The 27,358-nt window shown below is 33.4% G+C and overlaps 4 protein-coding genes across 16 annotated transcripts; 3 read left to right on the forward strand and 1 right to left on the reverse strand.

The window, feature by feature from the left end:
• Positions 1-3,025: 3,025 nt before the first annotated feature.
• LOC145057803 (ATP synthase subunit d, mitochondrial) lies at positions 3,026-4,439 on the forward strand. The gene is made up of 5 exons (XM_079005704.1): positions 3,026-3,265; positions 3,662-3,743; positions 3,847-3,911; positions 4,015-4,101; positions 4,186-4,439. Exons 1-5 carry the CDS (start codon positions 3,095-3,097, stop codon positions 4,285-4,287), a joined length of 507 nt encoding a protein of 168 aa, XP_078861830.1. The 5' UTR covers positions 3,026-3,094; the 3' UTR covers positions 4,288-4,439.
• Positions 4,440-4,590: 151 nt separating this feature from the next.
• LOC145057802 (uncharacterized) lies at positions 4,591-6,971 on the forward strand. Of its 2 annotated transcripts, none has more exons than XM_079005702.1 (2): positions 4,591-6,308; positions 6,639-6,971. In XM_079005702.1, exons 1-2 carry the CDS (start codon positions 5,309-5,311, stop codon positions 6,671-6,673), a joined length of 1,035 nt encoding a protein of 344 aa, XP_078861828.1. In that variant the 5' UTR covers positions 4,591-5,308; the 3' UTR covers positions 6,674-6,971. The 2 variants fall into 2 exon arrangements, with proteins under 2 accessions (XP_078861828.1, XP_078861829.1); XM_079005703.1 differs by having other exon boundaries at positions 4,591-6,242.
• Positions 6,972-16,220: 9,249 nt separating this feature from the next.
• On the forward strand, positions 16,221-17,930 carry LOC145058754 (oligomeric golgi complex subunit-like protein). Its single transcript, XM_079006650.1, has one exon. The coding sequence runs from the start codon at positions 16,321-16,323 to the stop codon at positions 17,689-17,691; it is 1,371 nt and encodes a 456-aa protein (XP_078862776.1). The 5' UTR covers positions 16,221-16,320; the 3' UTR covers positions 17,692-17,930.
• Positions 17,931-20,680: 2,750 nt separating this feature from the next.
• Positions 20,681-24,709, reverse strand: LOC145057806 (28 kDa ribonucleoprotein, chloroplastic-like). Of its 12 annotated transcripts, none has more exons than XR_013686194.1 (9): positions 24,207-24,709; positions 23,833-23,934; positions 23,447-23,752; positions 23,271-23,359; positions 23,000-23,135; positions 22,869-22,931; positions 21,929-22,614; positions 21,546-21,623; positions 20,681-20,993 (listed from the first exon to the last, which is right to left on the reverse strand). XR_013686194.1 is itself a non-coding variant. In XM_079005709.1 (5 exons), the coding sequence occupies exons 1-4, from the start codon at positions 24,630-24,632 to the stop codon at positions 23,297-23,299; spliced, it is 897 nt and encodes a 298-aa protein (XP_078861835.1). In that variant the 5' UTR covers positions 24,633-24,709; the 3' UTR covers positions 22,754-22,931; positions 23,271-23,296. The 12 variants fall into 12 exon arrangements, 2 of the variants coding, with proteins under 2 accessions (XP_078861835.1, XP_078861834.1); XR_013686193.1 differs by having other exon boundaries at positions 20,681-21,408; XR_013686190.1 differs by having other exon boundaries at positions 20,681-21,623.
• Positions 24,710-27,358: the final 2,649 nt, after the last annotated feature.

The raw sequence follows: 27,358 nt of genomic DNA on the forward strand, positions 1-27,358 counted from the left end.
GCAAAAGCATCTGAAGAAATCATGACCTCCTCCTCTTGAGTTACCCGTCCATCCTAAGGACATGATGTAAAACTGACTTTTGATCCCAACTGATAAGAACTAACAATAGGATCCCCCTTCCTGAAGGATTCTAGAGATCCACAAGCTTTGGGCTCTAGATGAGCCCCCGAACTGCCCTATTACAAACCCAGCTCAAAAGACCCCACGATGAACATCCAAGAGTTCCAAAATCGATTCTTTGACTGAACCAAAGACCACCGACATCCATTCCTAAATACCACGAGTAACCTTCGATGAGATGAATTTATGCATCCGTGCATCGATCGGCTCAGTACCTGCACCAGATCCAAAACCAGAACCTGAACACCACATCCTAAGTGCTTAACACCATACCAAAGACAACATGAAAAAGATACGAATATAACCAAGAATCCTTATCCTACAGGTTTTTTAGATTTTTTAAGACTCTCCCCGATTTGAGTATGGATCTTGTGCTTTTAATAGTACGGGTCCAATACTACCCACCACACTTATCCATACTTTCCTCAAGAATCCTACCGAATCCTCTAAGCCACATTCTCAAATCTATACACCCAACACTCACTACCCAATGCAACAACCCACTGAAGCAATCCCTAGGCTTTCCTAGGTTCCCGACCTCACCCTACCGTCAGCTGCTGAAGAACTCCATATAATGCCAGTCACCCACCTCATGAGTACAATCATATGCAACAAAGCTTAGATAATCCTTTGAGTAACAGACTCATCCCTACAAAGGTTGGACTCAAACAAGAGCTGCGCAATAGGGTCAAATCAATTACTCTGAGATTATTCAACCGTTGTCACATATGACTTGATATATTCACTTAGTAGCCAACTCCCATCACCTAAGAGTTCCACAAAGCACAAAGCAAGCAACATTCATGCAGTACCATACCAATCAATAGAATAACCACGGTTATCCAATCCCACATACACTAACTCATACTAGGAAATCCCACTCCCGCTACTGATTGCCTTATGCATACAAATTATACCCAATCTAGAATCCTATGCTTCCTAATATTATAAGTTAATACTACATGTATAAGATTAAGTTAGTCGGATAGCTGGTATGCCTCATTCACGAAGTTGAGTTATAAGGGGGGGGGGGGATAAGGAAACTGCCTATAAAATGGTAGTTGAATGTGTGTCCACTCTTACCCACTGCTTCTTTGTTTGGTGGAGGGTCGTTAGCAGAACGGATTTGATAGGACATTAACTTCATTAAAAGTATAATGCTATTAAAGTACTATAACTCTTTATTAAATCTCAATCTAGTTACTTTAGGGGAAAATGTGAATTTGTATGCCAATCCATGAAATTGCACATTATGCTTTATATGTCATTAGTGGAGCTATGTGGTTAACCGACACACTAATAGAGACTATAAAGAGCAATAATGGGCATCTTGAGAATTATCATTGTTGATGGAGCGTGTGTAGTTTACCAGCACATCAATATGACAATATAAGATGATAAATGACATCGAGGTTGCCAAACATATTTGCATGGTTATTTACATCTTGTCTGTGATCCTCGGTATCTTAGTCAAAAATAAAAGAGCATAATCTGAGATTAAACATGTCATTGATAAATTCAATGAATCTCAAAAGATCTAGGAATTTCATTTTGATTGAAATTGGTGAATTGCTTTACCTATCTTTAAAAATTTTACAATTAGATTACGACATCCCTCTTCTAGATTGTGAATTGCATATTGAGTCCTAACCTTAATTATTATGGGTTATAATATTAAGGATTATTGTCGTCTAACTAAAACTACTTTTTCTCTATAGATGTTTACTCCTGGTGATGCTTCTGCTCCTTCGTCCTCTACCCACCACTTAGGTTTCTCCCTGCTCTCGATCGTGTCCAAGGTGACATTTGATGGCAGCAACTACAATGACTGGATATGCAATATCAAGATGGCTCTTCGATTCGAGGGCAAAGAGTACGTATTTGAAGTAAAACTTGTTGAAAGTGATGAATCCACTACTACTCCAGAACAACTAGCCTGCTAGAAAAAACACTACAATGATGCAACAAAAATTGTTTGCATCATGGTCGCTACTATGGCCCCCGAATTTCAGAGGTTCTATGAGGACTATTGGTTATATGAGATGAATAATAACCTTGTGTAAAAGTACCACAAGAGAGCTCGTCACGAGAAATATGAAGTGGTCAAAGCTCTCATGGCTTGCAAGATGAAAGTGGGAGAGTCTGTGTGCAACCACATGCAAAAAATGCAAACGTCTTGTTAGGCTCAATGTGCATTTCGATGAGGAGTTGGCCATTGACATGGTCTTGAACTCCTTGCCAAGTTGTTATGATCAGTTCATTTTGGCTTATCATTTGAACAACACAAAAACCACATTGGCCCAACGTAACATCCGATTTTCAGGTATTTTCATTTTAGTCCTTAGCCTATTTAAAGTTTACATATTTGGCCCTGTGTGGCAAAAGTCTCACATTTCAGTCGTACGTTGGGCATATGTAAGGTACACGCAACGTACTTAAGCGAGTCATGGATCGAGCCACATATGAAAATGCCTCATTAATGACTGTCCTACGTAGGATGTCACGTGAGAAAAACCTACATAAATTTGCCAGAAAGACTAAATATGTACAAAAATAACAAAGACTTATTTTGCAACAAAAAAAATTAATGATTAAATATGTAGAAACTAAGAACTTAACCTAGAGTAGCCGGTCTTAATGACTAAATGTGTATAAAACAACAAGTTCAAGGTCTTGTTTTATAAGAAAAAAACAATGATGATTAAATATGTACAAAATAAAAACTATATTAACCTTTTCAATGGTTTTCCTTAAGAAACACAACACAGGTATGGCAAAATGCAACGATATGACACACGCATGGATAAAGTGTCAAAATTAAGAAATACGGGGGGGCAAATGGGATTTCTGTTTTCTTTTTCTTCTTACCATTACCTGATATAAAATGAGATAAAAGGGAAAGGTTTGCCTTTGTATAAGCTCTCTCGCACAGGTTCCTCTTTTGGTTGGATTATAGAGAGAAAGCCATTGAAAGATGAGCGGTGTAGGGAAGAAGGTTGTCGATGTGGCGTTCAAGGCGTCAAAGACGATCGATTGGGATGGGATGGCGAAGATGATCGTCACCGACGAGGCTCGCAAGGAGTTCTCCTCCCTCCGCCGTGCCTTTGAGGAAGTCAATTCCACTCTTCAGACCAAATTCAGTCAGGTGTGAAATACTTTACTGTATCTCGATGTGTATTGTGTGTATGCGCATCGATTGTTATGTGTTCGATGAAATAGATCTACGTTCCATTAGATGCTTAGGGTTTCTGAGAACTTAAAAGATTCGAACTAGGTTTGATGCCGAAATGATTATTATTCCTTTATATTATCGGTTATAAATCCAGCAGATTCATTTGTATGTATTACAAAGAAGATAATTACTTTTGGCGATGATTTGATGAATGTTTTCCGATTGGTAATTCTATTGCATTGGACTAAACTCTTTTAGCTGTTACAACTTTTGTTAAATGCTTCCATGCCTGAATTTGTACGCTTTTACGATCAAAATTGTTATCAATTTAATCCAATAATCTGATATCAATCCCATTTGGTATTTCAGGAACCAGAACCTATTGATTGGGAGTACTACAGAAAAGGACTTGGATCTCGTATAGTTGATTCTTACAAAGAATATTATGACAGTATGTTATCTTCCTTCACCAAGATTTTGTTCTGTTATCATGTTTACTCATATCATATGTAAGAAATGTGATTCTTTGTTCCTTTTTCTCTCTACACATACAGGTGTTGAAATCCCCAAGTTTGTAGACAAGACCACTCCTGAGTACAAACCCAAATTTGATGCACTGGTCAGAATTCCTACTTTACATAAAAAAAAAGTTTTGATTTTGAGAATTCCTGTTATTGTTCAATTGGTTGAAGAAAAGATGAAGTATTGAATTACATTTACAGTTGGTGGAATTGAAAGAGGCTGAGCAGAAATCCCTCAAGGAATCTGAAAGATTGGAAAAAGAAATTGCAGATGTCCAGGATCTGAAGGTAATATATTTATATTGTTTCAAGAATAAAGTAAATTATATAAGTGGTTGTGTGTGAAATGAGTTTGTTGTTGTGTTGTAACAGAAAAAACTTAGCACCATGACAGCAGATGAATACTTTGAGAAACACCCGGAGTTGAAGAAGAAATTTGATGATGAAATCAGAAATGATTATTGGGGATACTGATTTGTTGGTGAGAAAGCCATTTGAATTGATTATTCCTTTTTGTTTGAGATTTTAATTTGTAGAAATAAAAACAAGATGAACAAACAAACAAACAAACACAAGATGTTGTCTATTTATCCACTCCAGAGTTAATGTAACTTTCTGTTTTGATATGATGAAGGGCAGGGTATAAAATGACCAAATGCATCAACATGAATTCCAAACTTGTTTTCTTCATTTATTTTTCGATATCATAAGACAGAAATATAATTTTTTTTTGACTAAAAATATGTTTGAACGTAGACATTGACAATCGCTGCCCAAGTATGGTAGAAAATCACATTAGGGTGTTTTAGAGATTGTATTATATAAAAATTAAGTGAAATGAAAGCAAAAAAAAAAAAACAATAGGAAATAGATTGGATTGTGGATTGTTCAAACGTCAAACATTTGGTTTGGTTTTGGACCAAATAGTCATTAGAAATAAAAAAGTGGCTTAAAGTGGATTTTGAAAAAGCTTACACTTCAAAAACATTTTTTATTTCTTTAAGATGGCTTCTTAATACACTTCAAAAACGGGATTTCCAAAATAATCCAAAACCTGTGTGGGAAAATGTAAATTATTCTGTATTTATTGTAGGAAAGATGGTAGCTAGTTATAATCTTAATTGTAGGTAATCCCTATAATCAAGGGATTTCATAGAATAGTTTCCATAGAATGGTTTCCTTTTCTTGAGTTGCCTTGTGTATTTATTCTGTACACTTCTCAATCAATAGATACAGAAAAAACCCTAAATCTGTTATGGTATCAGAGCATCCGAAGCTTGGGAAACCTTTTTAGTTCTTTTTTTTTTGTTTGGCCTTCATTGCCTCTTCCCTTTGATTATTTAACCTTTATCGCCAAGAATTTATAACCTAGTACCAAAAGAATGACAGGAACCAAGTTAGAATCTGAGGCTCAATCTACAACCCATGTTTCTTAACCAGGAGATTTACAGCACATCCATGCATCATACCGATTGGATGGAAAAAACTATCTCAAATGGTCCCAACTGATTCGAACCATCCTGAAGGGAAGGGAAAAATCAACCATCTCACTGGGACAGGACCAAAGCGAGAAGACCCTAATTTTGAAGCATGGGATGAAGAAGATTCCATGATCATAGCGTGGTTATGGAGTTCTATGGTCCCTGAGATAAGTGATACAATGATGTTCATAGCTAACGCCAAGGATATCTGGGATGCAATTCAACAAACTTACTCCAAAGCTAGAGATGCAGCCCAAGTTTATGAAGTGAAAGTCAAAACTATGGCAGCAAAACAAGGAAGTAAAACAGTAACTGAGTATGCCAATCAACTAAAATCTCTGTGGCAAGAACTCGATCATTATAGGGTAATCAAGACCAATTGCTCAGAAGATGCTGCAATACTCAAGGACTTCATTGAACAAGACAGAGTTTATGATTTTCTTGTAGGTTTAAACTCTGATTTTGATCAAGTAAGGATTCAAATCCTTGGAAAGCCTGAAGTTCCTTGCTTTAATGAAGTGGTGGCCATTGTTAGAAGTGAGGAGAGCAGGAGAACTTTAATGCTTGAAACCCTTCCAATGAATGGATTGGCAATGACAGCAGAACATGTCAAGATAGGAAGGGAAAATAGAACCAACTATGAGTCTGGATCTGGGAAAAATGATCAATTCAGAACTCAAAATCGAGATGGGCTATGGTGCACTCATTGCAAAAAGACACGTCACACGAGGGATAGATGTTGGAAGTTACATGGCAAACCTCCAAGTCATGATTGGGGCCAGAAAAGTGCAACAATTAGAGACAAAAGACAAGCTCATATTGTAGTTGATCTAACCCCAGAAGAAGTCAAACAAGAGCCAATAAGCCTTAAACAAGAGGAATTGGAGAAGCTCAGATCATTTTTCAGCTCTCTTGAAAAACCTTCTGGTGGTGAACCTTCATTCCTAGGTAAACAACCACATTCATTTTACAGCTCTCTCGAAAAACCTTCTGGTGGTGAACCTTCATTCCCAGGTAAACAACCACTTTCATTTGGATTTAATGCCTCAGATTCAAACCTAAAATACTCTTGGGTCATTGATTCGGGAGCCACTGACCATATGACTCACTCTTCTAAACACTACTCCACATACTCACCTTGTCCAAGTAACAAGAAAATTGCCACTGCTGATGGAACTCGAACCACTGTAGCTGGTAAAGGTGATATCCATATCAACCCATCCATTCCTTTAAAAAGTGTCCTTCATGTCCCAAAATTGTCCACTAATCTGATATCTGTAAAAAAAACTAGCACGGGATTTACATTGTTATGTGATATTTTCCGATAAATATTGTGTACTTCAGGAAAAGGATTCAGGGAAGATGATTGGACTTGCTAAGGAAAAGGATGATTTATATCGTCTTGAGTTGCAAAAAACACCCAGATCATCTCACTCACTCATAACAGATTCTCGCTCACTCATATCAGAACTTGCTATCTCCAATAAAGAAAAAAAATCATACTTCATCATTGTCGTTTAGGTCATCCCTCATTTAGGATTATTAAAGTTCTTTTTCCTTCTTTGTTTAAAACAATTGATGTTGAAAGCCTTCATTGTGAAGTATGTGAGCTTGCTAAACACAAGCGTATCCCTTTTTCTATCAGTAATAAAAGAAGCAATTATACTTTTTATCTTATTCATACTGATATATGGGGTCCATCTAATATTTCTAATGTGTCGGGTGCACGATGGTTCGTGACATTCATTGATGATTGTACACGGGTTACTTGGGTGTTTCTGTTAAAGCATAAATCAGATGTTAGCACTATTCTCCTTAATTTCATTTCAATGATAAAAAACCAATTTGGAGTCAAAATTCAAAGGATAAGATCTGATAATGCTCGAGATTATTTCAATCAAACTCTCACCTCTTATTTTCAAAAAGAGGGAATAATTCAAGAATCTTCATGTGTTAAAACGCCTCAATAGAACGGAGTGTCAGAAAGCAAAAATAGGCATTTATTAGATCAAACCAGAGCATTATTATTCCAAAATAACGTTCCAAAATATTTTTGGGGAGAAGCTGTGCTCATAGCAATTTACCTTATAAATAGACTTCCTACCCGAGTTCTTGGATTCAAAAGTCTGATGGATGTACTTTCTTCCTTCTACCCGAATGTGTGCACTTCCAACAATCTTGTTCCGCGCATCTTTGGATGTATTTCATTTGTTCACATCCACAGCCAAGAAAGAAACAAATTTGATCCCTGGGCTCTAAAGTGTGTTTTTTTGGGATATTCCTCAACCCAGAAAGGGTACAAATGCTACCACCCTCCATCTAGAAGGTTCTTTGTTTCAAGGGATGTATCCTTTAGCGAAAACAATCCCTACTTCACCCAACCTTATCTTCAGGGGGAGAATTGTAAGGAAGATAATGGAAGCTTGGAAGATCTTTTCCATGACTTATCTACATCTTTTCCTACATCATCCCATTCTCACTCGAGTCATATCCCTGAACCTGATCCAGAAATAGAAACAGTTACATCACATTCTTAATCCACATTTACTCCTTCATCATCTACTACATCATCCCATTCCACATCTATTCCTACATCATCCCAACCTAACCCCCCAAGTACTCCTACCCATGATTATGTCTCTAATCCAGAAATAGTCTCAACGGTTCCAGTTCGTGAAACTATTCCAGAACCTGAATCCACACGGTTTAGAAAGAACCTGGTATACTCGAGACAAAAGAAGAACATTCCTAGACCTGAGCAAGTCCAAGTGTCCGATTCTAGTCCTTTTGATCCTTCAAATGGGGTAATAATATCTGATTCTATACCCTTACAAAGTGAAATTGAATCTCAAACATGTGATCAAAATCTGCCCATTGCCTTTAGAAAAGGAACAAGAGAATGCACAAAAAGACCATTGTATCCCTTATCACACTACACCTTTTTCCAAAAGTTCTCTCTTACATACAAAGCATTTCTTGTCAATCTCAACTCCATTACCATTCCTACTAATTTATCTGAGTCATTATCTAATGAAAAATGGAAGCAAGCCATGAATGTGGAAATCCAAGCACTAGAAAATAATAAAACTTGGGAGTTGGTTAAATTGCCCGAAGAGAAAAAAACTGTAGGATGCAAATGGGTCTATACAGTGAAATACAAGGCGGATGGGTCAATTGAAAGGTATAAAGCAAGATTGGTAGCTAAGGGATATACGCAGACTTTTGGCATTGATTATTCTGAGACATTTGCACCGGTTGCGAAAATGAATACAGTTAGGGTAATTCTATCCCTAGCTGCTAATCTTGGTTGGGAGTTGCATCAATTTGATGTAAAAAAATGCATTTTTGCATGGAGAACTCGAAGAGGAGATCTACATGGATGTTCCTCCTGGTTATACAAAAGGAACAAGTCCCAATACGGTGTATAAATTGAAAAAGGCACTATACGGTTTAAAACAATCTCCCCGAGCATGGTTTGGGAGATTTTCCAGAACTATGTTAGCTTTGGGATATAAGCAAAGTCAAGGGGATCACACTTTGTTCGTGAAGCACTCAAAAATGGGAAAGATAACAACCCTACTGGTTTATGTGGATGAATTATCGTAACAGGAGATGATGAAATAGAGCAACAAGTCTTAAGCCAATGTCTAGCCAAAGAATTTGAGATCAAGACTTTAGGAAGATTGAAGTATTTCCTTGGAATTGAAGTTGCCCATTCAAGAAAGGGAATTTTTATATCCCAACAAAAGTATACTATAGACTTACTCATGGAAACAGGTCAAGGTGCATGCAAACCAGCTAGTACTCCTATAGACCCAAATCATAAACTGGGAAATGCAGAAAAAGATGCAAGTGTAAAAGAAGAAATGTATCAACGCCTTGTGGGGAAACTTATATATTTGTCTCATACCAGACCTGACATAACTTATGCTGTAAGCATGGTCAGTCAATTTATGCATAATCCAAAGGAAACCCATTTGCGAGCAGCACATCAGATTTTACAGTATCTCAAAAGAGCACCAGGGAAAGGGATCACGTTTGAAAAAAATAATTGTGTGAAACTTGAGGCATACACCGATTCAAGCTATGCTACGTCATCAGTTTACAGTAGATCTATAACAAGGTATTGCACTCTCCTAGGAGGAAACCTTGTGACATAGAGAAGCAAGAAGCAAAGCGTGGTGGCACGATCTAGTGCTGAAGCATAATTTCGGGCAATGGCACATGGTATATGTGAGCTATTATGGCTGAAAATTATCCTTGAAGATCTAAGGATCAACTGGGAGGGACCTATGAAGCTCTATTGTGACAATAAGTCTGCAATAAACATAGCTCACAATCCAGTTCAAGGAGAAGTTAGACAGACATTTTATCAAGGAGAAGTTAGACAGTGGCTTAATTTGTACCCCATTTGTGCCTACTCATGAACAACTGGCAGATGTCTTCACCAAAGGGCTAAGTACACCAATGTTTGAAAGAATCTTATCCAAGCTGGGAATGGGAAACTCCCACTCACCAGCTTGAGGGGGAGTGTGGGAAAATGTAAATTATTTTGTTTTTATTGTAGGAAAGATGGTAGCTAATTATAATCTTAATTGTAGGTAATCCCTATAATCAAGGGATTCCATATAATAGTTTCCTTTTCTTGAGTTACCTTGTGTATTTATTCTGTACACTTCTCAATCAATAGATACAAAAAAAACCCTAAATCTGTTAACCTTTTTTTTTTTTTTTAAAGTGATGTTGGAGGTCTAGATGGTGTGTCTTTCCGTGTAAATACTTCGGGCATTTGTAGTAATGATATTACTTCAATTAAAAATCTTCAAGACAAAGATATGTCTCTTAATTCTTTTTTTACAAAGAAATGTGGGAAATGATGATTCTACGAGTTTTTGGGATGACTTATGATATGGTGATATATCTCTTAAAAATCATTTTCCTAGAGTTTATGCGTTGGAGGTTGAAAAATGTTGTGTTGTCAAAGATCGGGTGGTAAATGGTGATATGGGTTATCTCTTCGAGAAGGGATTTGGTCATTGCAATGGGACGGGTTGCAAGTGGTTATTCAACATATAACTTTGTGCAATCAATCAAGCTCGTGGATTTGGTGTCTTAGATACGATGGTTTGTTTTTGGTTGGGTCGACTAGGAATTTTATTGATTCATAAACATCACCAACTTATAATTAAACCCTAACTCCTATAAGGACCAATATATTGGGTTGGACATTTGTTTCTATAGAAGTCGAGGTTGACTTTTTATTGTGTATGTTATGTGATGTTAGCGTGATAGCGTCGATACTCAAGAACAACTTCTAAAATTTTGTTTTGTTGCAAAATCAATTTGTAAGCAGATTGCTACATGTATGAACCATTGTGATCGGCTTTAAAACAATCAGTTTTGGTTTTGGTTTTGGTTATGATTATGGTTATCGGACACAGTTTGTGAAATTTGGTTTGAAAAAACTTTTTTTATTGATAGAAAACATGACAACCAAATGCCAAAATAAGTAGTATCTATTTGCAAATATAACTATTAGAAATGAAATAATAACCAAAAATGACAAGCTATTTCACGATTTGAAAAATGACCATAGTAATTTCGGATTTATTATAAACTAGTTTTATGTCACAGTATTAAAAATATTTTTTCTAAAGAAAAAAAAAATTTGGATTCAAATTCTAGATTCTAGATAAAAATATATAAATATTTACAAACTTCATAAAATATGTCTGAAAATTCGATAAACAAATTCAAAATTTCGAAAATATGCATCATTTTTACTAAAATATAGGGATGAACAGTTACTACCAAATCCCGATCCTGTACCGATACAGTATCGGAACTGATACCTAACTATACCAAATTTAATTATATGGGATTGTACTCGGTACTTTGAAATCATGAAATTCGAGATTTGGTACCATCGGTACGGTGAAAGTACCGAAAACTAGTACCATTGCCGGTATTGATATAGGTAATGCAAATTCCATTTGGTATTCGGGATTGATTTTCAATCAAATTCGGTTTTCGGAAAATCGAAAACGGTACCGGTCTATACGAGTTCCCTCCCACACTCATCCCTAATAAAATCTAACAAAGAAAGAAAAAGAAAAATAACACATGAGAAATAGATGCAATAGAAAAACATAAAATATGACATTTGACTGAAAAAAAGTACGGTTATACTAGAAATTTCAAATAATTATTCCGAAAATATGTAGAGAGCTTTTTTTTTTCTTTAAATCTTTATTGCAGATGAAAAAAATATCTATTATACACTTCATTAAATCTAAAATAGACATTTTTCACTTTTTGACAAATATCTAAATATAAGTTCATTTCCCAATATTTTTCTAAAATCATTTACATAATTAAAAGTTAGGTATTTTTGTTATTTGTGATTTTTTAAATTAATTGTTTATCATGAGTATTTCTGTTTAAGAATACAACTAGAAAACATTCTTATTTTAGCCCATTCTACATATCTTTTGTTGGAATCTCCCAATCTAATAAACAAAACCAACGCTCCACGTGTCAATTCAAAACAACAGAATTATTCCAAAGTTAAATACCGATTATACCCCTACTTTGTTTCAACTACAAATCAAAATATATAGAATGCCATGTTTTCTTTCCATTTACTCGGTGATAACAGCTGTACATATTAAATCAAAAATTCATTACATACCCGATTCAATGCATGTTATTATGGTATCCAATTTCTTATATAAGGTATGATATCAATTGCATTCAATTTGATCGTATTCTGCTCAATATATAATTCAAACATATGATATCAATTGTTTATTTACAGCATCGTGTTTCCAAGGTTTACAATCTATCACAGTTGAAAATCGTCCACTCAATCACAGACTTCAATCGCTTCAGTAACTTTATAAAAACCTGCTTTCAGATTGTTTGTTTATCTTTTGTTTCTTCTTGTGTTTTTTTTTTTATGTTTGTGTTTTTTTTTTCACATCACTTTTTGCTTCTCACTGTGTGTGAGTGTGTGGAATTGCTTAACTGTTGCTATTTCTCTTTATGAACTAAATTGTTTTTTTAAGCCCCTGTTTCCCAGTCATGGACAGAAAATGGCGACCTTTATTTGCTCCCTTGATGTTGCTATTTCTGTTTAATATTAACCATCATATCTTAATATTAACAAAAGTATTACTTTTTACATGAAACTTTTAGTAAGTTTTTTTGTTTAAACACAAAACTGAGAAATCAAACGTAAAAAATGTTGATTGGAGTAAAGTTATTGAATGATTGGATATATATTGACCTGTTGACGAACACCGAGTGGATAGATATCGCCATATGTGACATCCCATTCGAAGAATCTGTATGGATCTTCATCGTCGTGCCACTCTGTAAAACGACCTGATACACCAAAAATATGATGGTGGACACCTAAGCTGCTCACATGCCATTTGAACAACTAACCTAAAAAACATATGCCACATAAAGCAAAATAAGTATTAACTGGTTCATAAATTTGATACTATTAATTTAAAAACAAAAACCAGTACATAGATATTAAATCAAAATTACTTATAGAAGCATATATATATTCAAGTTTTTTCATAATACCCGAAAAAGGAAATCTAATCCAAGCATATATATTCAAGTTTTTTCCATAATTGACAAATTTGCCCTTTAATCGCAAATTTTCTGTACAGGGACATAATTGTAATTTTCTGTACATGGATATAATGGTAATTTTCTGTATAGGGATATAATTGTAGTTGACAAATTTGCCCTTTAATCGCAAAATTTCTGTACAGGGACATAATGGTAGTTTGTGTTTGTATGTGTGTTTTTGTTCTATTTTCTTTGTTTGGTAAGTCCATGGAATTTTTCTCTCTTTAATATTTGTTTCTCTTTTTGTGACTTTTAAATCCAATTGGTGCATTTTTTGGAAGTTTTCCACCCGTATAATATGTTAACCTCATTCACGACCACAATAAACTTTGTATTACACAAAGGGTAAAAAATTATGAAGCAAAAAAACTGATTATTTAATGTTATAACAATTTATTTCTGCATTTTTAGCCCTTAATAGCATCACACTTTCATTTTATGCAGAAAATAGCAACATACTTTCAAGTTATTAGGATATATTTGTTGTTTCTGCATATTTTGTTATAAATTCCTTTTTAACAATAAAACTTCACAAATAATCCACAAAATAAAAAGGCAACCTTCTTTAATTAAACCTTTTTAATTTTTTTTTTCTGCATTTTTATCCCTTAATAGTAGCATACTTTCATTCTATGCAGAATATTACATTGTACTTTATAAGATTTGTGTTTTTAACAACTTTTTCATAAGAACATATACTATTTCTAAAAGAACATATACTATTTCCATATGTGTTTTTTTTTTTGTGTGTATTTGTTGTAACATAATAGAAAATTAGCATCACAATTTACTTTTTGCCCCTACTCGATTAACTACTTTGTAATAACTCATATTTCTATAGTATTTTGCAGAAATATCTACAATTTATGTAAATAAAAACTTAATTTTTTTTCCAGCAACTAGCATGTAATTTACTTAAATCGGTTTTTATGCATATTTTGTTATAAATTCGTTTTTAACAATAAAACTTTACAAATAACCCACAAAATATTACTGAAGTTTCAATAAATAATCATTCAACCATATTCACGGCCATAATAAACTTTGTGTTCCACGAAGGGTAAAAAATTATGAAGCAAAAAAATTTGATTATTTTATTTTATAATAATTTATTTCTGCATTTACGTAAATAAAAAAACATTAATCCTTTAATTAATAATTTATTGAAAATGATTGATTCATAATTATGAGTTTTAACTATAAAAACTTATTTATTTTTAAAATATTATAATTATTATATGTTTAGGAATATATTTATGTAACATTTTTTAAAAATTAATTTGTTGATGTTAAAAATTAAAATTATGAAGAATTAAAGTCATTTTTAGGATACAGTTATGATCGTATTTAGGTAATAATAAACAAACTGCTTCATGAACATAAACTTGATAATTATCAATAGACTTTCGTTGTATGTGTCATATAGTATCTATTCAAATTTATATACTTTTTTACAAATATATATTAATATTAATTTTAAATAATCAATAGAAAAAGTGTTAAACAAACTTAACTATTATTAATAATATAATTTTTTTATAAATTTTTTACCCGTGGTTCCCACGGGTTGTAACCTAGTGTGATATATATTTAGGGAGTTAGGGTATTGCATGATACGAGTTTTTAAGATCTAAAATTTTAAAATATCTAAATTTTTAAGAGGTTTTGAATTTTTAAAATAATATTTGTTTGAACCTTTGAATTGTTTTAAATTATTATGTTTAATGATAAGAATGATCATTTAACTTTTTTGTATTACTAAATTAAATATTTTTGTTTTATAAAATAACTTAACCAACTTTTTGAATAATTATAAAAGAAAAAATTAAAACATCATTCAATATCTAAACTAAACATAAATCCAAATTAAACACAAATCCAAATCAAACATAAATATTTTCAAATCCACGATAACATGCTAAACATTTCAATAATACCAAATATTCCAACTAATCTAAAAAAACCATTACACCAACATCATCTAAAAAAATCATCCCAACAACATCATAAATTTAGATCAAGAATTGTAAAGCAAAAACATTGTCCAAAGCAAGAGACAAATAAAAAACGATTCAACTACAGATGACTAACTTCAGATGACCATAAATTCTTCGTATGTACTTGGATTTTAATGATCTTTATAATTTATATCTATGAATTCGTATTCGAATCAACTACAATTTTCTTTTAGATTAATTTGGTTGAAAACAACTAAATTTTAACTTTTAATGTCATAAAATAAGTTTTAAATGTGTTAGAACATGTTGATGCAGCGCAAAAAAACAACACAAAGATAACCAAGAATGAACCTGTTGATTCTAAAAGAATAGCCCGGACAATCTTTTCAAAACCACGTTGATTCTACGAATACCGTGGGATTGGCTTCAAAATCTGGGTTAACACACAGAATTTGGGAGAAAATCGAAAGTTCATAAAATTGATGACCGACCATCCAAATTACATTAAAAGCAGTCAAATAAGAAGCAGAAATTAAAATGAAACCCTAAAAGTCCATGGGCCAAATACAAACCCAAAAACAAAACCCAAAAATTAAGGAAAAAAAACAAAATTGTTCATAACTCCATTTAGAAAACGATTTCTGGACTCAAAAATGGGTAAGTCCCCTTTGGGTACTTATCTAAACGTGCTCCTTGCTCCAAGCTTCGATTTGACTGGTCGTAGGCCCGAAACGGAGATTCGTAGCCAAAGTTATAGTCATTTTCGTGAAGCCCCTTTAATCACACGATCGTGGGCCTCTAGGAACGCAAGGACCCGATCCTCCACACTAGGGCCCGCATCACATGTGGATGGCTGGATGCATCCTTTTGTTATGTTAGATTAGACCGGAAATGATATGTATTTGTTATCACAAATGTTTTGATTTTTTAGAACTTGTGGACAATCACCAATGGATGAATATATATTTTTCATCATTTGTTTTGGAACTATAACTGAGATACTATATTAAATACTCGTTTGTTATATATTTATAATTTTAATAGTTTACCAAAATCAAATAATTAATACATTATGATTTCATTATATTACAAACTTAAATATATATTTGAAATTTAAACTTTAACAAGCATAACATAATATATGACCTTACTTTATCAATTAATTATTATTAATAATTTATATATTATAGTAATTAAGTTAAATGAAATCATATAATATTAAAGAAAATATTATTTTATAATTATAATATTAAAATATATTTTAGTGTGGGGTTGAAGTTTGAAAATTGGTTTTATCAGATTTTTACACAAAAATAATTTATAATGGTAGCCTAAGTCAGATTCACAGTTGTTGAAATCTTTACTTTTCTAGCATCTAACAATCAAATTTCTGAATAATCGAGAGCAAATTTTACCTAGTGATGCCGTCTTTTCTCTCTCATTTCAACAAGATCATCAATTGTTCTGTTAGAACCCTAAAATCTGTGGAATCCTTCCACTCCTCTTCAACCCTTCTCTTGAATCATAATCAACAAGCAACTGGGGTTCCATCTCCATCTCGAATCCAGAAACTTATAGCTTCCCAATCAGACCCCCTTGTAGCTAAAGAGATTTTCGATTTAGCTTCAAATGCACATCCAGGTTTCCGCCATTCATACGCAACTTACCAGACTCTCATCCTTAAACTCGGTCGTTGTCGCCATTTCACCCTCATGAATTCCCTTCTATCCCGCCTTAAATCTGATCGTGGCTACACGATTACGCCTTCCCTTTTCACGCATATCATTCGCATATACGGTGACGCAAATTTACCAGATAAAGCCCTCAAAACGTTCTACACAATCCTCGAGTTCAACATTAAGCCACACAAGAAGCAACTGAATGTAATCCTCGAAATTTTGGTCTCACAGAGGACCCATCTCCGCCCTGCGTTTGATCTATTCAAGTCTGCTCATCGGTATGATTGTTCTCCCAATGTCGAATCCTATAACATCTTGATGCGTGCCTTTTGTTCTAACAACGATCTTAGCATTGCCTACAACCTGTTCAATCAAATGCCAAAGAGAGACATTGTTCCAAATGTTGAGTCTTACAGGATTCTAATGCAGGGTTTGTGTAGAAAGAGTCAAGTGAATAGAGCTGTGGAGTTATTAGATGACATGTGGAACAAAGGGTTTGTACCCGATTCTCTAACTTACACCACTGTGTTAAACAGTTTGTGTAGAAAGAAGAAGCTTAGGGAGGCATATAAGCTTCTATGTAGGATGAAAGTGAAAGGATGCAACCCTGATATCGTCCATTACAATACTGTTATTTTAGGGTTCTGTAGGGAAAACCGTGCACATGATGCATGTAAGGTGCTCGAGGATATGCCTGCAAATGGTTGCTTGCCGAATTTGGTGTCTTTTAGGACTTTAGTTGGTGGTTTATGTAATCAAGGTTTGTATAATGAGGCTAAAAGCTATTTGGATTTGATGACTTCAAAGGGGTTTTCTCCTCATGTATCGGTTTTGCATGTTTTGATTAATGGGTTATGTAATGTTGGGAAGATTGAGGATGCGTGTTGTGTTTTGGAGGGGATGTTGAAGATTGGTGAAGCTCCACATTTTGAAACATGGATGGATGTTGTTAATAGGGTTTGTGAGGTGGAGAGTGAAAGATTAGACAAAGTGTTGAAGGTTGAAATCGAGCCGAATACAAGAATAGTGGAGACGGGTGTTGATTTACATGAATACTTAGTTAGGAAGGCTCGGGTAAATGAAAGTTTTAAAGTAGGAAGGGGAAAGGTTTGAGTGGTATTCAATTTAAAGAATTGCTTGTGAGAAGTCTCACATAAGCCTAATTTGTTCAATTTGTTAGACAGAACATGACAAGACACAATAGCACATGAGCCAGTTTATTGTGTTTGTACTGTGATTGACATGTATTAAATTGATACGGTTGCTAATGGGACAAAAATTGCAGGCTTTTTGGTCCACCCAAATAGGTGGGGCCTAAAGTGTTGGTAAAGCAAACTATTTGTGTGGGCCCATTGGATTTTTTTTTCTCTCGATCTAGAACGGTTTGAAATTAGATTCTTTGAGGGCAAAACCGCAAAAGCCTCTTAGATCGGATATGATGCAAAAATATAGGAACCCGAAGAAAAAACCAGTTTGAAAAAATTCAAACTCGACATTTTTATATGTTTTTTTTTGTGAGTTCCAAAAAAAAAGGATTGTAATATATCTTTTAACTCGAAAAACATAAAACAAAGCATATCTAATGGATATAATCATCGTCTTTGTTGCTTTGTTTTTTTTTGGAAATGACAAACGAATTAAGTGGAAGCTTACTTGTAATATTTCAACGAACACCCTGGGTTCGAGCTCATTTACAGGGCAAACCCAACTCTCATAGGGATTTTCAGAGAACAATTCTATACATGTGACACCACAAGAGATAGTTTAAAGGAATCGAACTCTCAACCGTACGCCCCACATGAGTATAAAACCCGATGCATCAACCCAGCTAAGCTGGATATCACTTGCTTTTGTAAGTAGTAATGGTGGTTGTAGTTGTTTTAGAGTTTAGTCGTGAAAATGCTCTTCTTTGAATGCAAGCTCTTACATTGTAAGTGGGACCCACAATCCTATAGTTATTTTTCCTTGTGTGCTTGTTGATCAACCTTTGTAATTTTTCCTTCACGATGTGAAATATTTTGCATCTCTCATCTAAGTAGTATTTCAAGCAAAGATATATTCACACTGATATGCGGATGAGTTTTGTTGTTGGAGGAAGTGCTCTAGTACTAACTAAATAATGGATTCTAAAGCTAATGTAGAAACTTAGACCATTATTTTGATCACATGCCATAACGGCTAGAATCGGAAATTAAGATTCATTCTTTTTCCATCAAGCAAACATGTCTAAAATTTTAAACTTTTGTATACTTTTATGTGCTAAAAAATTGTTTCAGTATACCTTCCGAGCTTGCACCGGGGATGCTGCTCCGTGCTAAGTTAGTAGCTTCATTTCTTAAAGTAGCATATGATCTAATTGTTGCTCTTAAGATGAAAGCTTAGTGGTTTAGGTGTAAAATTTCACATATAAGGCTCATGGTTCAAACCTTAGAATGCCTAAAATATTGCTAGTGTTTCATGATTGACCTTCCATGTGGGTTTTGGGATGAGTTTACGTAAGCCGTTGAGATTAAGGGTGTTCGTTTGGATGGATCGGTTTGATCTGATCCAATCAAGTAAATCCAAATTGATTTCGGTTTTCAAAACATGAATCCGAATTGTCCAAACAAAACTCAAATCCGATTTTATCCAATTACAATTCGGTTGGATCGGTTTTTATAATTCGGTTTTCAAAACCGAAACATTTTAAAACAACATATAATTATAATATTACTAAACTTTACACAAGAAGCAAAAACAAATAATTTTGTTGTGATTTGAAATTTATAAACAACTAATAAGAAGATATATTATAGTTAAATATTTTATAGATACAAAACTTTTGAGAGAAAATGCATATTAATGTTTTTTTTATTGAATGAAACGTTTTGAACCTATTTGAAAAAATAAATTACAAAATTAATAAATAACTATAGATATATATTATAAATAGATAAATAATAAATGTTAATTCGGTTTTATTGAAAACCAATCCAAAAATCCGAATATCCGAACCAAATAGTCCAATCCAAATTGTCCAATAGGATAATTCGGTTTTATCCGAATAGTGAACAGCCCTAGCTGAGATATCGTTTTTTTTTTTTTTTTTTACCATTTTTTATAATCTAATTGTTTCATTATTACTAGAGCTAGGTGATGCACTCACATTTCTCATCATTTCATGTAAATTGGTTGAACAATATTTTGTTAGATAAGCTTCAAATAAATTAATAATAATTAAATTTAGGTTGTGTTTGATGCAAAATTAATGTATTCTTCTAATAAACCCAAATCATATGATATATTTTCAAGTAAAGCTTTGGCTCCAACAACATTTATTAATATATGTAATTTTGTTTTGTACAACCAAATTAATAATGCGTACAACAAATCGAGTACAAAAAAAAAATCATCACAAAACGGTATATGCATCAATTGTAAGTGTCAAATGACAACGGTAATGTTCAACGACCAAAAGATATAGAAAAAGCATTAGCTTTATAATTTATAAGTGTTTATTAAGTAATCTAAAATTTTGTGTATTTTTATCTCATGATATGATACGGATATCTGAACAATTCAAATACAAGAGTACATTTAATCATTTGCCAAAGGTAATTTAGCCAATGACCAGTAACACAAAAGTACATATTTGACGAACAATGTAGAATTGTCTAAAACATTGCAAGTTAAATATAGGGATAATGACTTGAAAGGGTAACGGATTTTTGACTTTTTTCACATTTAGTCACTAAACTTTTTTTCGTTATCTATTTGTCATTGAACTATTGAAACTGTTCACATTTTACCCTTATGACCGGCTGTTACCGATCATAAGGGTAAAATATGAACAATTTCAATAGTTCAATGGCAAATAGATAATGAAAAAAAGTTTAGTGACTAAATGTGAACAAAATCGAAAGTTCGTTTCCCTCTAAAAAGTTCAATGACTAAATGTGAACAAACTTCCTATTGTATTATGTTTTAGCAAATTATTTATTTTTGTTTAATTGTAGCAACATTTGTTGATGAAGAAATCTATGAAATAAAAAAAAAAAAACAAAACCCTGAAAATATATTTAAAAAAAAACAAAAAACCAAAACCGAAATAAAAAACCAATGGTTTGACATTTTCCAAAAAAAAAAATCAAAATTTCCAATCTGATTTTGGTTTTACAAAAAAATGAACCATTCTCACTGATGTGAATTATGACCATTGGTTTGGCATGCGGAATTTGTGACATCCTATGAATACGTAGTTACAACATCGTCTAAACTCGTAATTCATTGTAAGGGGTTAGAGTATCATCGCATGAATACGTAGTTACAACATCGTCTGAACTCGTAATTCATCACCTACAGGTTATGGGTCTGCTGGTGTTTCCACTGGGTTGTCTAGAATAGTCCGTGGTCGCCATGTATACTCTGGTAGATAACTACATCGCCACATTGTTAGTTAAGGTTATGATATCTCCTTTCATCCTACATCACCTATTCATCATCATTTATTTACCTAATTATCATCACTTTTCTATCATCACCTATCTCTCATCGTTTTATTTCATCACACACCAACTATTTCATCTACCCATGTTTCATCCGCAACATATTTGTAGATATAAAATAAATATACCGTTTAAATCTTTTAAAACATGTAAAAAATCATTCATCCAACATAGACAGCAAGTATTCAAATAATATGCACACATAGCACGTAATTTATATAAAATACTTCATATCTATGTGTAAGATGATAATAACTATATATACCATAAAAATCCCATAAATGCTTCCTAACTTCAAACCCCAAGGTTAACTCTACTACAGCTTCATATTCTCGGCTCTCTGGACCTAGAAGGTTCCAGATCAATAACACAAACTTGCAAGAGGGGTTTGAGGCATTCAAAACCCGAAAGATGAAGTGATTCAAGCCCTAACCCCAAAATGGAATCTACACAATAAGGAAGGAAAATGGTTCATTTTTGTACCTCAGAATGAAGCTCCTTGCTTGAATAACTCAAAACAATAACTTTCCTTGGTCCCTCTTGCTGGAACTCTTCTCCTTTCTTGCAAAATTACAGCAAAAAGCTCAAGATAGCTCTTCCTCTCACTCTACACACTCAAGCTCGCTAGGGTTCTCACTTATGGGAAAGGTAGTCGCAATTGAAGGCCATAAGTGCCTTTAAATATGGCTCGGGCCCAAAGATTTAGGGTTTCTGCCAACAATGCGGACTCGTCAAGTCGCCTCACCGACTCGTCGGGTCCATTCATTAATCTGAGTCATCAGTCGCGACCTTACTTGACGAGTTGAGGCGTCAACTCGTCGAGTCTCTCTTCTTAACTCAAAAGAAAAATACTTAAATTATGATACCTGGAAATCCAGATGTTAAATTTTGTTTTTTTATTTCATAGATTTCTTCATCAACAAATGTTGCTACAATTAAACAAAAATAAATAATTTGCTAAAACATAATACAATAGGAAGTTTGTTCACATTTAGTCATTGAACTTTTTAGAGGGAAACAAACTTTCAATTTTGTTCACATTTAGTCAGTAAACTTTTTTTCGTTATCTATTTGCCACTAAACTATTGAAATTGTTCACATTTTACCCTTATAGCCGGTCATAAGGGTAAAATATGAACAGTTTCAATAGTTCAATGGCAAATAGATAACGAAAAAAAGTTTAGTGACTAAATGTGAACAAAGTCAAAAGTTCGTTACCCTTTCAAGTCATTATCCCTTAAATATATTATATATTCTAATTTCTCAAAACCTTATGATCATTTCATTTTTACTATATTCCACATTTTAATTGCATTTTTACTACATTCCACATTTTAATTGCATCACATCTAAGGGTTGAGTTGATGCAAAACGCATAGAATAGTAGAAGCCTGAATATGGAGAAATGAGAAAATGAAAAATGGGGCCAAGAAAATGTCTAACATAAAATGGAAAGTAACTTTTGATCCGGGAGTTTAGATGCCCACTTTATATCGCCGGAAAGCTCTTCAGTCCAAAGCTCCTAACAAATAGCCGAAGGCGTTTGCCCACCCTTCGTCATGAAAAACATTCGTTTAGGCCTTCAATTTTAAGTTTCCATCGGTGTCAACTTATTTCATTTATTTTATTTATTTCAAAAGCAGAATATTATGTTAGTTTTAATTTTCATAAATTTGGCAATGCCTGCTACATTTCGTTCTATCTAAATGGTTTTGTAAGCTTTTGTAGACATTTTGAATTCAATAATATAACCACATTTCAAAATTTATTTGTGTTTATTTGTTCTGCGCATCATGAAAGACTTACTTCTCGATAACCTGGTTGAAGAGTTTTTGGATGAGATCCGTCAATCGTAGATTGTCAAAGTGGCTGAAAGAAAAACTATTTTGAATCACGAACTTTGTCATCTTTTTCAGAATTAAACTTTGATTGTATACCCATATGCTTTATTGATTCGCCATAGTTGCTTAACCTTGATTCGAACCAAATTTCACCACATTGCAATATAAATTCAAGTGGTTTCTCAATGTGGTATTGCCATCTTAAAGAAGTTATCGCATTGCATCGAGCTTTCTTTAGAAACAAAAATCAATTAAGTGATTTACAAAACTGATAGCAACTTATCAAATAATATGAAAAATACATACATGTATCATGTATGTAAACATTTTGTCAAAAATAAGCTCAATTCATGTAATAATAACTCACCATCATCATCATGCATCAAATTCCAATCAAGGCTCTTGCTCAGGCCACTTTATAACTTCTCGAAGTTTCAATATTCTACCACTAAATTCCTACAATAAGCAAAGAGAATACTAGCAATTAATTATAATCAATAAAACTGGATATAAATAAATAAATAAGGGGGAATTAGACTAAACTGTGCCATTCAAAGACATTGCAGCTTCAAGTTCTTGAGGTGTTGAGAATGAAAGAAACCCATAAACACGATTCTTTCCACCTTTCCGATCATGCAACACTGTTGTACTAATCACATTCCCAAATCGACTAAAATGATTTCTCAAATCCTCAGGTTTCACACTCCATGAAAGATTCCCAGCATAAACTTTGTAAGGCGACTCGAATACTAAGTTCTTTTGAGGTCGTGAACTCAGTGACTCGTTGCTTCCATATTTACTATTCATGTCAGATGAAAACCTCACTCGCATTTCACGTCCATCCACATCCTAATGATGCAACTTATTCACTTCAAAATCGACAAAATTATCATGTAAAAAGTAAAGATTTTTTGAAAAAGAAAACTCACAGATCCATCTAGTGCAGCAATGGCAGCTTTGGCTTCTTGGAGTGAGCTCATGGTCACATACCCACATCCCTTGCTTACCCCAGTCTCGGGATTTCTTGACACCTTAATAAACCCAAAAACAATTGGATCATTCCTGATTATTATCGTCGTAGATGACATTTTTGAACGAAAAGGAACTAGAAACATATGAATGTAGTAAGAAGATTGAAAAGTAGTGTTGGAATTATATTGAAACTAAAGGGGAGTTTTGAGGGACGAAGCAAGCATGATTTGTTTTGTAAATAATTGATATCATGTTTGGTTGAGGAATTTCGTCGAACAGGTGGAGGACTTGATAAAGAGATTGAAGAGGGAATCAAGGAAGAAAGAAGTACCTCAACGGACTGAACTGTACCGAAGGTTTTGAACTGATTAAGCAGCTCAGGGATGTCGCAGCTTCTGGGGAGATTACAGACATATAATTCATATGGTTTAAAAGAGTTTCTGAAGTTGGAATCCTCTTGTAAGCTGTACCCATTTCCAGTAATGTCGGGTTCGGAAGAAAATTGTGGTTGTTCACCTTCAACAACTGCTGAAACGGTGAAAACCTCCCTACTGGTAACCGGATTTTTGGGGCAGAGGGTAAAAGAGGAAGACGAAGAAGACAATTGGGAGTTCAGAAAAGATGTATCTTTCCTGTAAGTGCAACGATTTGAAGAAATGAAAGAATCTGGGGGATTGGATTTGGATTTACACATGGATTGAGAGGAAGAAGACGGATGCGAATGTAATGAGGTTGAGGTTAAGCAATAAGTGGCCATGGATGGAAACTGGAAGAGCTTCACGCCTTCACCCAGCCAACCATGCGTTTGAGATTTTGATAGAAAGCAGAAAGATCAAAGATGATACGTTTTTTGTTTTAATTTTAAAGACTAAGGCCCAATTAGAAGCCCAACTTTTTTCCATTGGGTTTTAATGGTCGGTTTAAGTGGGCCGTAGCCCACGGGTCGTCCAAGCCTCCATCTCCATGTCAACGACTTTATTGAATTAATTCATCGTCATTTTCTTTTATAATTTTGTCTCATAGATCCAAATGGAATTTAATAGATAGTATTTGGAACTTTGGGACTAAATTTTAATTTTTAAGTGGTGTTTGGGACTAAATTTTATAGTCTTTGCATAATATATTTGTGTGTGTTTTCAATATGGAATCTCACAATTCCTTAAAGAATTTATCATATTTCTTGCATTGACAATTTCTTCTGAGAAATTTCACACAAGTCCAAATATTGTCATATTTGCGTGTTTCATTTTTGAAGTCACTACGTGTTTCAAAAATGGTCTTTTCCAACTTTTTTTTACCATAATTCCGAACCCTGTATGTTTTAAAAAAAAAAGCAAATAGTAATCATTTGTGTTATTCTTCATGATACCTTCATTTTGGTATATTAAATGTTTAAAAATGGACTTTTAGTTTTAAGTCATACCATAAAGGCTGGAGAGTGAAAAAGTAATGAGTTTATATGTATAAAGATTTCTAAGATATGTAAGACTTATTACACCAAGGCTTTTTTTTTTTTTTTGTGCATGAAGGATGCAAATATGAATCGAGATTGGTTTCTTTAAATTGAACTTGTGTGCATGCATCATGTAGACATGTATCCGTAGATCAAAAAATCATTGAAATCTTTTTCTCACAACTGGAAAATTAATATAAAATTTATAAATGACAATGAACATAGAATTAAACATGAATTTTAATTTCAATATTTGTTGTTAGTTTTTCGGTTATGTTTGAGTTATTTAATAAACAGTTATAGATTTTGATGTACAAGAATTTGTAAACATTGGATTGAAAATTAAACACTCTCCTCCCCTCCCTTTGTTGTTGTGCTTTTCTGTTATTGTGAAGGTAAAATTCAGAATTAGTTAGATTCAATGGTCTTGAAAAACATTGTAGCTATTATATACAAGAAAATAAACTTACAACAATAGCAGAATTTATTTTAAGAACAACATGTTCTTTCATACATTTCAACAACATTCCTTATACTACTTTGACAATTGAAGTGATGGTTGTTAAAGCTCCCTTGATGAAAAGTATTGCGAATGACCAATATATCATATGGCATTTTTTTTATAAAAGAGTAAATTACAGAAATGGTCCCTATGGTTTGGTCAAAATTACACGTGTGGTCTCTAACTTTTTTTTTGCATTCGGATCGTGCTTGTGGTTTGGTTTCATTGCATTTTTCGTCCCTATGGTTTGCTGAAAATTGCACGTTTGGTCCCTAACTTTATGTATGTAAGGGACGAAAAACGCAACAAAATCAAACCATAGGGACGATCCAAGTGTAAAAAAAAAAGTTAGGGACCAAACGTGTAATTTTGACCAAACCATAGGGACCATTTCAGTAATTTACTCATTGTAAAAAAATCAAGATTTTCAATATAAAACATAATGAGAATACCTCAAAATTAGAGTTAAAGCATGAACATAAAGGTAAACAAAACAAGATAGTGTTATTGCAAAAATAATCGATTTTATGAAATTAGAGAGTATTTTGAATGGCGTAATGAAGTCAACACAACAAACACCAATTTATAAACACATGGAACCATTTTTGTAATATTTAAATTTTTACGAACATATAGACCATTCCATATTCCATGTTATTGCATATAGACCATAATTTTCTTATTATAACTTTTGTTTCCTACTATTACATAATGTCATTTTTATGTAATTTTACTATTACATATGACCACCTATGTACTTTTGCAAATTATTATTATTTAAAAAAAAAAAAAAAAAAAAAAAAAAAAAAAAACTAACTGATGCTTTAATGTGACCTAAGAAACAATAAAAAGACATGGTATGTGAAGTCACCAATAAGGCTATGTTATATGTTATACCCATCCCTCCACAGTCCACATTAGCGTGTCACTTTAAAAGTGCATCAATTTTCCATTTCTATTCCTTTATATTCACTTAGGTTGTTCGGAGTGGTCTCAGCAAGCCATTCGGATACCTCGGCGAACACTTGGTTGAGGCCTCGGCATGCCGATCTCGACTCAGCAACTTGGTGGAAATGTGTCGATGAGATATAGTGTATGGTTTGGGGAAAATAGATAGGAAGAGGGGACTAGTTTTTCATGCTAATTATATCTACCGTTAATATGGACCATAGCAAATATGACATCACATCTACCAGCATTATCACCAATTTCTATCACTTTAAAATTGTTAAGTTTTAATACATATAATATATAAAACAAATTTAAATACTCTAATTAAAATTAAAGATTTTATTCATTCATAAAAAAATTATAAATATTAACCTCTAACTACTTTTTTTATAGCCACTATCAATTAAAGATATGAATTAAGTAAGTTGGTAAAGTAAGCTATGGTGAAAGAATACAATAGAATCATACTAATAAAAGAGTGGTGATGAGTTGTTTAGCGCAAAAAGGTTATCATATCTTGTCGTGGTTGAATTTTGTGGAATGAATTTCGTTTGGTGTTAGGTTGTTGAACTAATGA

Source organism: Lactuca serriola, chromosome 6 (assembly GCF_051521515.1).
Source record: "Lactuca serriola cultivar US96UC23 chromosome 6, Lser_US96UC23_V15, whole genome shotgun sequence".
Classification (NCBI taxonomy): domain Eukaryota; kingdom Viridiplantae; phylum Streptophyta; class Magnoliopsida; order Asterales; family Asteraceae; genus Lactuca; species Lactuca serriola.